The 12,382-nt window shown below is 41.6% G+C and overlaps 1 protein-coding gene across 4 annotated transcripts in view; it reads left to right on the top strand.

Annotated features, from left to right (window-relative positions):
• MLLT10 (MLLT10 histone lysine methyltransferase DOT1L cofactor) overlaps positions 1 to 12,382 on the top strand; it is a 117,963-nt gene that overhangs the window by 102,900 nt on the left and 2,681 nt on the right. For all 4 annotated transcript variants that reach the window (XM_084282179.1, XM_084282182.1, XM_084282180.1 and 1 more), the window contains 6 exons: positions 1,322 to 1,476; positions 3,265 to 3,453; positions 3,875 to 3,963; positions 4,089 to 4,450; positions 10,332 to 10,434; positions 11,179 to 11,391. In XM_084282179.1, coding sequence (XP_084138305.1) covers positions 1,322 to 1,476; positions 3,265 to 3,453; positions 3,875 to 3,963; positions 4,089 to 4,450; positions 10,332 to 10,434; positions 11,179 to 11,391 — 1,111 coding nt within the window. The remainder of the gene's footprint in view (positions 1 to 1,321; positions 1,477 to 3,264; positions 3,454 to 3,874; positions 3,964 to 4,088; positions 4,451 to 10,331; positions 10,435 to 11,178; positions 11,392 to 12,382) is intronic.

Here is a 12,382-nt window from a genome sequence, read left to right as displayed (position 1 = left end):
GAAGTTGCTGGGGTGTGTGTGTGTGTATGCTTTTTGCTTGTTTGTTTAATTTGAATCGGTTGTTTGTGCAGAGTGTAGTACATCTGTTCAGAACGTTTCTGCATAAACTTCCATTCTTATCACTTCAGCATGTCATGTAAACAACTAGTTTTAAGGCTGTGTTTTTCGTGTCTGTGCTGACCTGTTAAATGCTGTGGAGTTGTCATCTCTTGTCAAAAAGCACTGCCTTGGTTACCCATTCATCAGACTTCTTTTAACAAGTGTTGCTTCTCTTTCATCCTGTATGCAAAAGAGGAATATTTACAAATACCTACAGAGCTCTTAAGTCACCTACTTAAAACCTTTTCTCATAAAAATCACTTTGCTCTGGTGCCTACACAATGCTTGACAGTCATTAGGTAGCTAATGTGCTGTGACCACCGCTTATTACACTAATCATAATTAACACACTGATTTCCTGAGTGCTCTGTGTTGGCCTGTACTGGGACCGCGGTGGTCTTGTTGGTAAGTTTGCGCTGTGTTGAGCAGTACAGCTGCGATCCTCTGTTGGGGCAAATATTTATTACTACAGTAATAGCAGATACATAAGAACCTGGATTTCAGCTCACTCGAGTTTAAAAACAAAATAATAAGAAAACCCAACAACTTTTAGTGGGCCTTGGTGTTGATTCTGTATGAGGGGTATGCGTACAGGAGGCCAGAATTACAGAAATACACTGAGGGTCAGCTCACAGGTTAGATTTTGCCCTATGCAATGAAAAAGAAGACTTTTTGTAGGACTTGAGGTTATTTTATAGTGGCTGTATGCTGAATATTTGATTTTCTCCTGGACAAGAAGAGGCATGTTGCAAAGGGATTATTCTTTAAACTATGTGTGATTGTAAGCAAAAAAGAAAAAATGTACTTGAAGTGTGTGCAGGACAAGCAGAGGACAGCTTCCATTGTGTTCCTTGTGAAATAATATTTTCCTGTAGTCCTTCAAAAATCTGTTTTTACATGATTTTTTTTAGAACAAGTTAGGCAGTGAATTTGTATGACCTTTCTGTGTGGAAGTGCTATTCTGTGCTAGTCTGTACGCAAGAAGTTATGTGTTTTCCTGGTATAAATTCTCATGCTATGAAATATTATATCATTATTATTTAAATCCAAGCCTTAGTACTGAGAGCCAGGAGTTCTGGCTGATTTTGATGAACTAGCTTCGTCTTTGAGGTGTGTAGATGCTAAGGGCAGATACAAGGTAAGAAAAAACTCAGCAGGTTTTTGCTAATACATTTCCTTAAATCATTTTCTTTTAAACAATACATTGCAATATTTTCAACAGATCCCCTGTAAGCAGCTTGCAGATTCGCTATGATCAATCAGGGAACAACTGCGGGGAAAACTTGCCCCCAGTAGCAGCCAGCATAGAACAGCTTCTGGAGAGGCAATGGAGTGAAGGACAGCAGTTTTTACTCGAACAAGGCACCCCTAGTGACAGTAAGTACTTGCGTTCTGTTCTGGCACTGTTTTGTTACCTGTGTTGCCCTTAATTGCTGCTCAGGTGTTGTCCAAGATTTTTTTAAAGGCTTATTTTCTGTTGTGAAAAGAATTATAACTGTGGTGTTGCTTTGCAACCTAGTTCTTAGTGTGGCAGTTGGCTTCAGTAGATTACAGAAGAGTTTTCTATCTAAATTTTTATGGATGGGGAAATTGTGTCATGCAAGAGGAAGTGACTTGTAGATCCAGCTGGTCGACTGCAGAGCTTGAAAACAAGTTCTGGACTCTTAAATTCCATACTCTTAGATCCCCTGCTGCAAATCTGCACAACTTTCACAAACTGTGCATGAGTAAAACCCAGTTGCTCAGTTTGCTTTATTGGTACAGTGACTTTTTCATTTTTAAAATCTTAACTGCCTACTTCTGTTGCTGTTTCAAAATACTTGTATTTATAAATGTCAGGCAAGTGTCCTAGTAGGCTTTCATATCTTTATTAAGTTCTGTGTTTATCATGAAATTCTCAAAGTAAGCAAATCATTTTTTTTCAAGTTACATTTAATAGGATGGAATAGTCCAAGACCGAGTACGCTAAATGTGGAACTGATGAGCAGATCACTTACATCTCTGTACTCCAGAAAATAGCAGTGTCTAAGGAAATGATTGAATACATTTAAAAGAAAATTAATACCAGCTTGGGTTTTGTGTTATATTTTATTGAACGTGTTATTCTTTTTGGTAGTGTAAAGTGGTATCTAGTTGGTGTTTTTATGAATGGTATCCTGACAAAAATGCTAATTGTCAGGAAATTCATGCAGGGATAATCCTTTAAACATGATAGCTGGAGGACAGGTTTAGCTAAGTCTTATTGCATCTCATTTGGGCTCACTGAGGGTTCCTTTGTATGTTCTTGAAGAGGAGGGATAAAAGCTAAATCCTTGGGAAATGACCAGATGTGCCTATACCAGTAGACTTATGTCTGTAGTAGGCCCAGAGGTCATGTTAAACAAATACAATTTAGAATTTAAAAAAAAAAAAAAAAGGCTATCCCTGTGGCTTTACAGTCACACTCTAGCACTAGTTGGGAAATCCAAGTTCTGAAACAAAGTCGGAGTTTGAAAAAACTGAGCTCGGTAAAGAAAATCATGTTAGGACAGAAGATGATGCCCTTTTTCTGGGGGCCGAGGGGGAGAAGAGGGTGGTAACTGCAGTGCTCACACAGTGCTCCCTGCTGGGTGATTTGTAGATCGACGCTCACAGCAAATGAGAGTGCTCCCAGCAAGGTGTGTCCTGGTAACTTAACAATGGGTGAAATTCTGCCATTGTGTAACTTTGGGATTCCTTCTGCAGGAGATTAAAACCGAATAATGCTCTTTTCACAAGCTTTTGTTTATTTTTACATGAAGTTGTTGGTTGGATGTACTGTTAGTTGAATGCATACGTATCAAACCCTTTCTGTTTTCATGATGTTTTTCCCAGCTACGCTGCCAACCTGTGCTGCTAAAATAATACTGTTCTTGTGTTCCGCTTTTTGGAGCGAGTTATCATGTACTCAATTTTTCTTAAAATGACTGTCACCCCTGATGATGAGACATTATCCCATTAATGTTTTTATTTTCACATATAAATGCATTTGCTAGTCTTGATTTATAATATATAAATTAAAGTCAAGGTGTTACTTATTTTATTTAAATTTAGCAACAATGGTGTCGTTGAATGATTTTTTTTTTTTTAACAAAAGAGTAAAACTTTGAATCTGGTTGTAAAAGATAACATGCGTTTTTATCTTAGTTTTAGGAATGCTTAAATCATTACACCAACTTCAGGTTGAAAATAGGAGATTAGAAGAACAGATAAAGAACCTGACTGCTAAAAAGGAACGGCTCCAGCTACTCAATGCGCAGCTTTCAGTGCCCTTTCCAACAATAACTTCAAATCCTAGCCCTTCTCATCAAGTACATGCCTTTCCAGTGCAAGCAGGTAAATAGTGTGAAAGTGTGGAAGAAATTCGAATGATTTATATGAAATACCCGTTTCATCTACAAATGCCATCAGTGGGAGATGCGTGTACCTATATTATCAGAATAAATATTTTTGTGGGGATTAAATCAAACAAACAAACCCACAAAACCCCAAACCTCTAATGTTTAAAATCTAGTGGAAGACTTGTATAAACCGTTACTACTTGTTTCAGTGTGGGTTTTTTCTTCAGTCTGGAGGACATCTGTTTGAATCTATTGATTCACTAATCATTTAGTTAATATTTTACTATTCAGCAGTGATTCTACGGTTGACTTTACATTTTGTATGTTTACCTTTGACATTATTTTAAAATAATTGCTCTGAATCTTCTTACATGTTGCAGAAATTTAATCACTGTTTTTTGAACTAATTGCTTTAGCACCTAGCACCGATTCCTTGAACAGCAGTAAAAGCCCTCATCTGGGAAACAGTTTTTTACCAGACAATTCTCTTCCTGTATTAAATCAGGTAATATTTATTTGTTCCTTCTAAACTTAAACTTGTTACAAGTTAACTCATCATAGCTGTTGTATTTTGCTGCTATGCGAAACTTTATGCAGCTGAGGGGGTTTTGTTGTTTGTTTTTACACCAGGAGATAACCTCCAGCGGACAAAGCACCAGCAGTTCATCAGCCCTTTCCACTCCACCACCTGCTGGGCAGAGTCCAGCTCAGCAAGGCTCAGGAGTCACAGGAGTTCAACAGGTCAATGGTGTGACAGTGGGGGCACTAGCTAGTGGTATGCAGACTGTAACCTCCACCATTCCTGCAGTGCCTGGTGTGGGTGGAATAATTGGAGCACTGCCAGCCAGCCAGCTGGCAATCAATGGAATTGTAGGGGCTTTAAATGGGGTAATTCAGACCCCGGCAACAATATCACAGAACCCTTCTCCTCTCACTCATGCAACCGTGCCACCCAATGCAACGCATCCTCTGCCAACTACGTTAAATAACAGGTAAGAATTTGCTGATTTATGTTTTTTTCGATAGTGTCTGTCTTTGGTTTAGCTGTATTTTTAGCTGCCTTATTCAAATGGTACATTTTCTGCCTTAGCCTTTAATTGTCAAACTAGGTTCTGCTCCTGATCTGTGAAAGAAAATAACAGCATTTAATGGAAGCGTGAAGGTTAAAGAAGAAAGGTTTTCTGTTTAGCTTTTGTGAATCGTAGTTCGTATCCATTTATTCTTGTTTTTTAATCGAGTCACATTCCAAAACAAATGTAATTATGCAAATGTGCTTCAGATCTTTTTTTAGTTCAGAAAACAATATTCTTTGTCCTGCCAATTGTTCTTCCAGGATTAAAGCAGCACTGGAAAAGCTACCATTTGTTGCAGTTGTGGGGGTGGAGGGGAAGCAGAAGGGGAACAGTATACGGTCATGTAGTTAAAGAGGTAATAGGCATAACTAACAAGAGTAGTGATGCAGCTGTGTGGTGTTTTCAGTTCTCTGCATCTGACTCCAAAGCAAGAAAACTATTTTTTGAAGTCATATTCCTAAAGGTTTTTAAGTGCATAAAAAGATCCATGTTTGAGTACAACAACCCTTTCCCCAAAACCAGGTATCCTAAGCAGCCTAAACTGCTGCTGCTGCTTGAGATACAAGGTAAATGGGTAACAAAAGGAGACAGCTGCGTTCCAGGAGGGGTTTGAACTGCTTGGTCTGGAAGTATTTTGGGATAGAGCAGAGCCAGGGATAACTAATTCACTTAACTCCTGATAACTCCAAGGATAACTCCCACTTCCCTTCCCCCTACCCTCTCGTATTGCCCTGCACTTAGGAAGAACAACCACTTTTCTGTGTAGAAAGAAATGCCTGCAAACAGGGAGTGGACTGCTTGTCTTTGAGTCTATTTTTGGAGATTATGCTGGATTACCCAACAAAAATGCATATGTGATTGGCATGTGATGGAAGGGATCCCTGGTTTTGTAGCTTTCTTCCATTTTTTCCCCTCACTGTTAATTGGCACTATCTGAATGTTCCTGTACAGTATCACTGGTACTGCTTTGTTAGGCTCACAAACCTGATACTTTCAAATGTGTCCTGGTTTGTTTTCATGTGCTAGGATATTTTTACTGAGCAGATTGTTTTTCTTAGCTTGTATATGAATGTAACATTTCATAGGTTAAACAAAAGACATTTCCTTAACAAGAAGATACTCTCTTTTCTTGTGTAGCAGAGGTCTGCAGAGAACACAAGAATTTTGATTTACTCTCCCCCAAAATCTGAGGAGTTGTTTGTAGTGAGAAAAACTAGACAAAATCAGTTATATTGACAGGTTGTACAATAATTCCCCATTTCTGGTCATGCCAAGGTATCACTGGCCATGCTGTTCTTTTCTTATTCTTTTTTGTTAATCCACAGATTATTTACTTCTGCTTCTCTGTAGTGCAGAAGATCTTTTGTTTCTCTTTGATATCAATCTTAATTGCTGTCACTCTTGAGTGTGTAGCCTAGAAATAGACTACTCCAGTTCATGCAGAGTATGGAAACTCATGTACTGCTGGTTAGCTCTCATTCTAGCTTAGATCAGACTCTAGAGTATTCCTGGCATTTTTCTGTTCTCTCCTACAAAAAGCTCGAGATGGCCTATAACTGTCAGAATTTCCATTTCCTTATCTTGCATGATCTCAATCTGCATTGCTCCCTTAATAACATTATTTTTATTGTGTTTTTTACACAGTTTTCTACTTTTTCTGAGCTCGTGTCCCCCCCCCCCCCCTTTTTTTTTTCTGGGCCCCCTTCCTTTTGAGAAGTTTCCCCGTTACTCACAAATTGGTGCTAATTGGATTTTAGTAGTGGTACATACGTTCCTTATCCCCGTTTTTTCCATCAAAAACATTCTTGTGAAAAAACTTTCAAACAAAACAAAATTCACCTGTTGTTACAAAAAAAAAGCTATGTTGTGCAGAGACTCTGGTTTGATTTTGGATAAAGAAAATTGGAAAAGACTTTCATATTTTTTTCCCCATTGGCTGGGATCATTGTTTCTGAAACTCCAGGGTACGCCGTTTGTTCCTGCCACCCTCGAGGTCAGCGCTGACTCAGTGGCAAGTAGCTGGCTGTTCCTGTAGTGTTAAATTCCTCTGGCTATCACTACTCTTTGAACTGCGTCAGTGGGAGGGTGAGCTTGTGAAAAGCACGGGCAGGCATGGAGCTTTGCTGCTGCCCTGGTAGCAGCTCTCCGACCCTGGTTAGATGACGTGGTGGTGAACCAGGTTGGAGCTGGGTTAAATCACTGTTCCCAAGATGATGGCAAGTCATGCGAGAACCCAGCTCCACTTTTTAACTTTTTTTTTAATATTGTTTTATAATGAAAAGGCCTCCCAGATACTCCTGTAAGTTGCTGTTGATGGTAACTTCCCCAGTTTCAGAATCTGTCCTGTTTGATGTGAAAAGTAGCTGGGTTATTTATTGATACCTGAAAAGTGGTGTATACAACTGTTGGGTATAGTCCTTGTTCCCATGAGCTCTCTGTTAACCGTGGGATGTGGGGAAGCAAGAAAACACCGATTTTGCATGCTCTTCTTTGGGAAAGTTTCAAATGCTAGGTAAAAGCCTGCCTTCATTCAGTAGAGAAAAATACGAGGTCTTTTGGGGGGGCAGGGAGGGAAAGTTTAAAGCAGATTGCGTCCTACCTTCAGAGCAACAAGGAGATCAAGTGATTGAAGGGAGAAGATAGGATTGTTTCTTCCACAGTCTAGCAACTGGAGAAGGCTGCAGGATGGAGAGGTTCAGACCAATTGTACCTTTTACTGAGAAGCTAAAAAGGATTAAATTTACATGCCAAACTGGTCTGATTTAGAGGAAGGTCCGTGGTGAAATCCAGTGAGCTGCCTTTTCCAGCAGGCTCAGGAGCCGCAGGGTTGTGTCTTCTACAGTTTGCCTTTGTTTCTAGGTGCATCTCAGCTGCTGGCTGTGGGTATTTTCCTTCAAGTGCCTTTGTAGAGCAGGAGAGGAAAACAGAGTGGGGAAAACAGCAACAGAAAAAATAAGGGCAAAGATGAAACGTGATGTAGGAAAAAAGAGATAATGAGATTTTAATAAGTGAAAAAAAACACACACAGTGGAGAAGATTCATTCCAGTACAGAAAAACACACAATAAGTGAGCTAAAAGAGAAAAAGGAAGTAATAGTATTAGTCAAGTTGAGGATGCTTATTTTTTGCAGTTTTTACAAAAAAAAAAAAAAAGCTACATTTATTTAAAGCTGACTGAAAGAATTTCAAATGATTGAAAGTTGTTTGAAAGAGCCACATGTAGAGCAAACAGTTCTGACTTATTCGTATGTGATGTCAGGCCTCACTTTTCATGTCATAGCTCAGGATGGAAATGTGGGAGTTTCTTTGGATGGGTGAAATGTCATCTCAGTGCTCATCAACAACCAGACAAACATAGCTGGAATTATTGGGGATTAAACAGATTGTGCAGTGGACACCCCGTTATGTCACCTTAAATCCCTGCTGTGTCGGCGCCTTGAATATCAGGTGTACTTCTGATTACGCAATTTCTAAAAATGCACGTAAGAAAAAAGCCAAAGAATACAGCGAGATTAACCAGAGGCAAAAGGGTTTGCACAGGACAGGGTTAGGAGAATTGATTTATTGGCTTGGGCAAAAGAGCACGTTGCACGAGAGCTTGGAGAACCAGGAGAGTGCCAGACATGGGAGGAAGCGAATGGTGTGAAGCAGATGATAGGAGTAAGTGTAGCCCAGCACGTGTTTCCCTGGCTCTGGAGCCATGCAGTGAGATCTGAAACAGTTGGTTTGTCACCTGCCCTGTCCCAGCGATAGAGAATGGCCATGCTATGCGTGTTGTCACACCGGCTGGGTGATACCAAGTAAGTGTCCACGTGGAGCAGTGTGATGGATGCTGTAGGAAGACAAGGGAAATACCGTGCCCTGAAGAGCTGCTGATGGTAACCTGGCTGATTTGATTTAATTCCTTCCTACTGCTTGCAACTAGGAGTCCTGGTGGTCATCCTGCACACAGCTCCATGCTGCTGCCAGTGCTGGTGCCTTCGTACAATAGCTTCCTCTGCATTAATGGACAATCTTCTGGCGTTTTTTGTGCTGGCTTTGGTTTCAGCTCGGTTCCCGTGAGATGCAGCTCATTGTGCAAGAGCTAGGGCAAGGGGAGGGGACAAAAATGCACAGCCGAAAGGGAAATACTTAACCTTTCAACAGCGGGATAAGCTTATATTAGCTTAAACCTATTGCAAAACTGCACCTAGTAATTTGCTGGGTGTTTTAAACTAATAAAAGCTAACAATGCTACCAAAAGAATAAATCCAGCCACCATCCCGATTCTGTTCCAGAACCATCCTTGAGCGTGCTGTTGGTATTGCAGTGAGCTGGCACAGCTGAAGAAACCCTTTATTCACAGAGCAGTTATCAGCTGGATCGGTTCCCTGCCCCGTTTCGTAAAGAGCTGCGGAAAGGCTTGTGTGGGCACAGAAAGTGGGGCTGGGAGCAAAGTTGTAGCCAGCCTCCTGTCTGTGACAGCATCAGCTGAGCTGCTTCAAGGCTGAATTGTTTGCTAAATAACAGACAAGGTGTAGGCAGTAGTGATAGATCTGAATGTAACCGAAGATCAGAGTTGGAAGGAAACCAGGGCAGAGGAACTGCCGGTGAACTTGGTGTGTGCCTTTAAAATCCAAACAAACCAAGCACACACGTGCACACAGCTTTATGAACTGTTTTGTAGGTACATAATAAGAGAAAGATTCGGAAGATGATGAATTTGATCAGCGTGTGCTCGTATGAGGATCCTTAAATAGAACAGAGCCAGATTTACCCTAACTGAAACTCCTGTGCATTCACTTCAGCCAAACTGGTGTAACCCCAGGCTTGAGGAACAATTGCTTGGCTTGCAGTTCTGCACCAGGGCAGTAACTGCTGAGTGGAGACTCCTACATGCTGGCACGAGTTGGCTCTTACACTTTTAATGTAGTTCAAGACATTGCCCTGCCCAGCTGCCTGCTCTGTCTCTGCCTCAGCAACAGAAACAGGAGAAGGAGCAGGATAACTGCTCTGTCTGCGTGTGTTTTAAAGCCATCAAGACTAGCATATGAACTTCAATTGCCACATTTCTAACTTAATCTGTCAGGCTGTCATTTGCAGTAATTGAGGAGTCAGCACATACTCATTTCTGTCCTCTTCCATTACGGGAGCATTACCTCCGGGTAGGGCTGGGAGTGCTGTCCACTGCAGCACGCTCAGAGCAGTCAGATCAGCTCACGTGGTGAAGTTCTCGTGGCAAAATGGTGATGGGGGTAAGAATCTGCATGCTGCACAGAGCAGCCAGTGCTTCGTAATTCGGGGTGCTCATCAGGTTGCTGGCACAGCTTGCCCTGTGGTGGGTGGCGTTTTTAGAAGAAGCTGAAAATTGCATCTAAAAAAGACTGAGAAGCAACTTGAAGGATTTGAGTTGATGAGAGTACGTCCAAGAACTGGGGTAGGACCGTGGTCCTTGCTCCAGTATTACACATGAATATGAGTGGTGAGATTGTGTCTGTTCAGCTGAGAAGCAAATACAGTTCCAGTAGCAGGCGTACCAGGTTTGGTAACAGACATGTAAGTAGTATTAAAGGCTGGTAGGGGCTTCCATAGAAAGGCCGTGTTTTAGATTACGTGAAATCTAAACTGGGATGGCAGTGGTAACGTCTAGCTATGGATCAAAAATGCCAGTTGACAGATTTTAATATTTGATGATATGCGATCAAAATACTGAACAGGAACTCTCTGTTTACATAATTTTTTTTTTGTTTCAATGGAATGCTGAAGTAAAAAGTTCTCGTACTTCCATGTAAACTGCAGTATTACCTGTCACACCCCACAGTGCCTCGGGACTAGGATTGCTTCCTGACCAACAGAGACAACTTCTCCTCCATCAGCAGCACCAGCAATTCCAGCAGTTACTGAGTACCCAGCAGCTCACGTCGGTAAGTCTTCCAGTTATAATTCACTTATTCGTCTGGTATAGTCTTAGGCATGGATAGATTCTCCAGCCTAATGCAAATACCAGAAATGTGTTTAATTTATGTTACAGCTTTTGAAAATCATTCAGTTTGGCGGTTGCTTCAGCCTTTTTGGATGACAGTCATGGGCTGCATCTGCGTGTATTGCTGTCAGAATTGCTGCTTAATGCCTTCAGTCCCATTTCATCCCTTGTGGAGTTGGTGGCTTGTCTCTCTAAGCATTAGCTGTGGGCAGTAGAGTCTGGAGCCATATTCAGGCTCTAGCAATATCCTAAACAAATTCCTGATACCACTGGGACTCTAGCACAGAAGATTTTTGGAAATATCTCGTGAGCTGTCTTCACTCTGCCTTTCAGTATTCGTGTATGCCATAGGTAACTGGTTTAACTATTCGTACTGCCAGTTGTGTAGCTTTAGTGGTGTGATAGAAACATGGTTTGATATTCTCAGAGAGGCTTCTTTTGATAGAGACCTGGGAGGAGCCAGCAGGCTTTGCTGAACATGAGCTACTGATTTTGGGAAGTTTTATAGGCACTTCCTTCCCTTTCCCACAGACTTGTGGAGCTTCGTTAGTGTAACCTAAATTAGCTGGGATTAGGTTAAGGGTTGCACTGGCTGAAGATCTGGATAAGCAAGAACCCAGGGAGCAGCTATTATTCTGTAAGTAACCCTTGATTATTTCCCCCCCGTCCCATCTTATTGCTGCAGGAACAACATCAGGCCCTTTTGTATCAGTTAGTGCAGCAGCAGCACCACCACCAACACCACCACCAGTCCGAAGTACAGCAACTGCAGATTACTGGAGGAGCACAGATACCCATCAACAACTTACTTTCAGGCACCCAGGCGTCACCACTAAATGCAGCTTCTACCAACCCATTCCTTACAATCCATGGAGATAACGCAGCTCAGAAGGTGACAGTAAGTATATTTCTCACCTCGCTTTCAAGGAAGTAGCTCCGTGAGGTAACTGAACGATAAGCATGTTACGTGCATGTATTTACAACTCAAGGATGGTGGAATTTTTTCTTTTCTTTCTATTTTTGAAGCCTTGGTCCACATTTAATGAGGTTCACAACTCATTGTATAAGTGACTAACTTGCAGTCACTTATACCCAGCCTCTTTGCTGCATGCTCCTGCTTCCCTGGATCAGGACTCGTCCAGTGATTCCTGTCTTCGTCTTGTAAAACCATGCGCATAGCCCTTCTCACCCCACCTTATTCCCCAGCTTTGTGTCTCCCATGTTGTCAGTCATTTGTCTCACCACCTTACTTGAAGAGCTTCACCTCAGCAGGCCTCAGGTAGCTGCAGAGGTTGGTTGATGACTTGAGAGACGAGGAGCCCATTGTTTGGATGGTGAAATAGGCATTAAGAGAATGGCTGTGGGTGTCTTGGTTCTGGCATGGGGAGACGAGGCTGTACACTAGGAGACTGAGCAACTCCTCCTGCGCCTGTTATACCAATGAAACCTTTCCTGGACAGACTAAAAAGTAAGATGTTTTTCCAGCAAAGATGTTCCATTTTTCTTAAACAGTGCCCTGTAACCTCCACCCCCAAGAGGCAAATTCTTCATTGCTCCTCAAGAAGTCAGAGAATAGACTTCTCTCAGGGTCATGCAATTAAGATAGGTGAAACACAGAAGATAATGTGATGAATTTTCAAGACAGTTTTCCTAGAAACAGCTCCGTTCTGCTCAGAAATGTGAGCATTTACTTTTTGTGTGCGTGGTAGTTGTCACTTTCCAGCTTGGTCCATTACTGTGATGGAAACCATGCTGCACACTGCAGTACTGCAGCAAGACCATGTTCTTTGCTGGTCACCAAGTGGAAGAGCACAAAGGCTGTATCAGGAGTTTGCTCAGTGCTTTGTCTCCTTTTAGAAATGCAAGCGATTTGTTCTGTTATGCTTAAA

Source organism: Netta rufina, assembly GCF_964035555.1.
Source record: "Netta rufina genome assembly, chromosome: 2".
Lineage (NCBI taxonomy): Eukaryota > Metazoa > Chordata > Aves > Anseriformes > Anatidae > Netta > Netta rufina.
The sequence above is the reverse complement of the archived record's forward strand: the minus strand, read 5'-3'. Positions and strand labels throughout refer to the sequence as shown.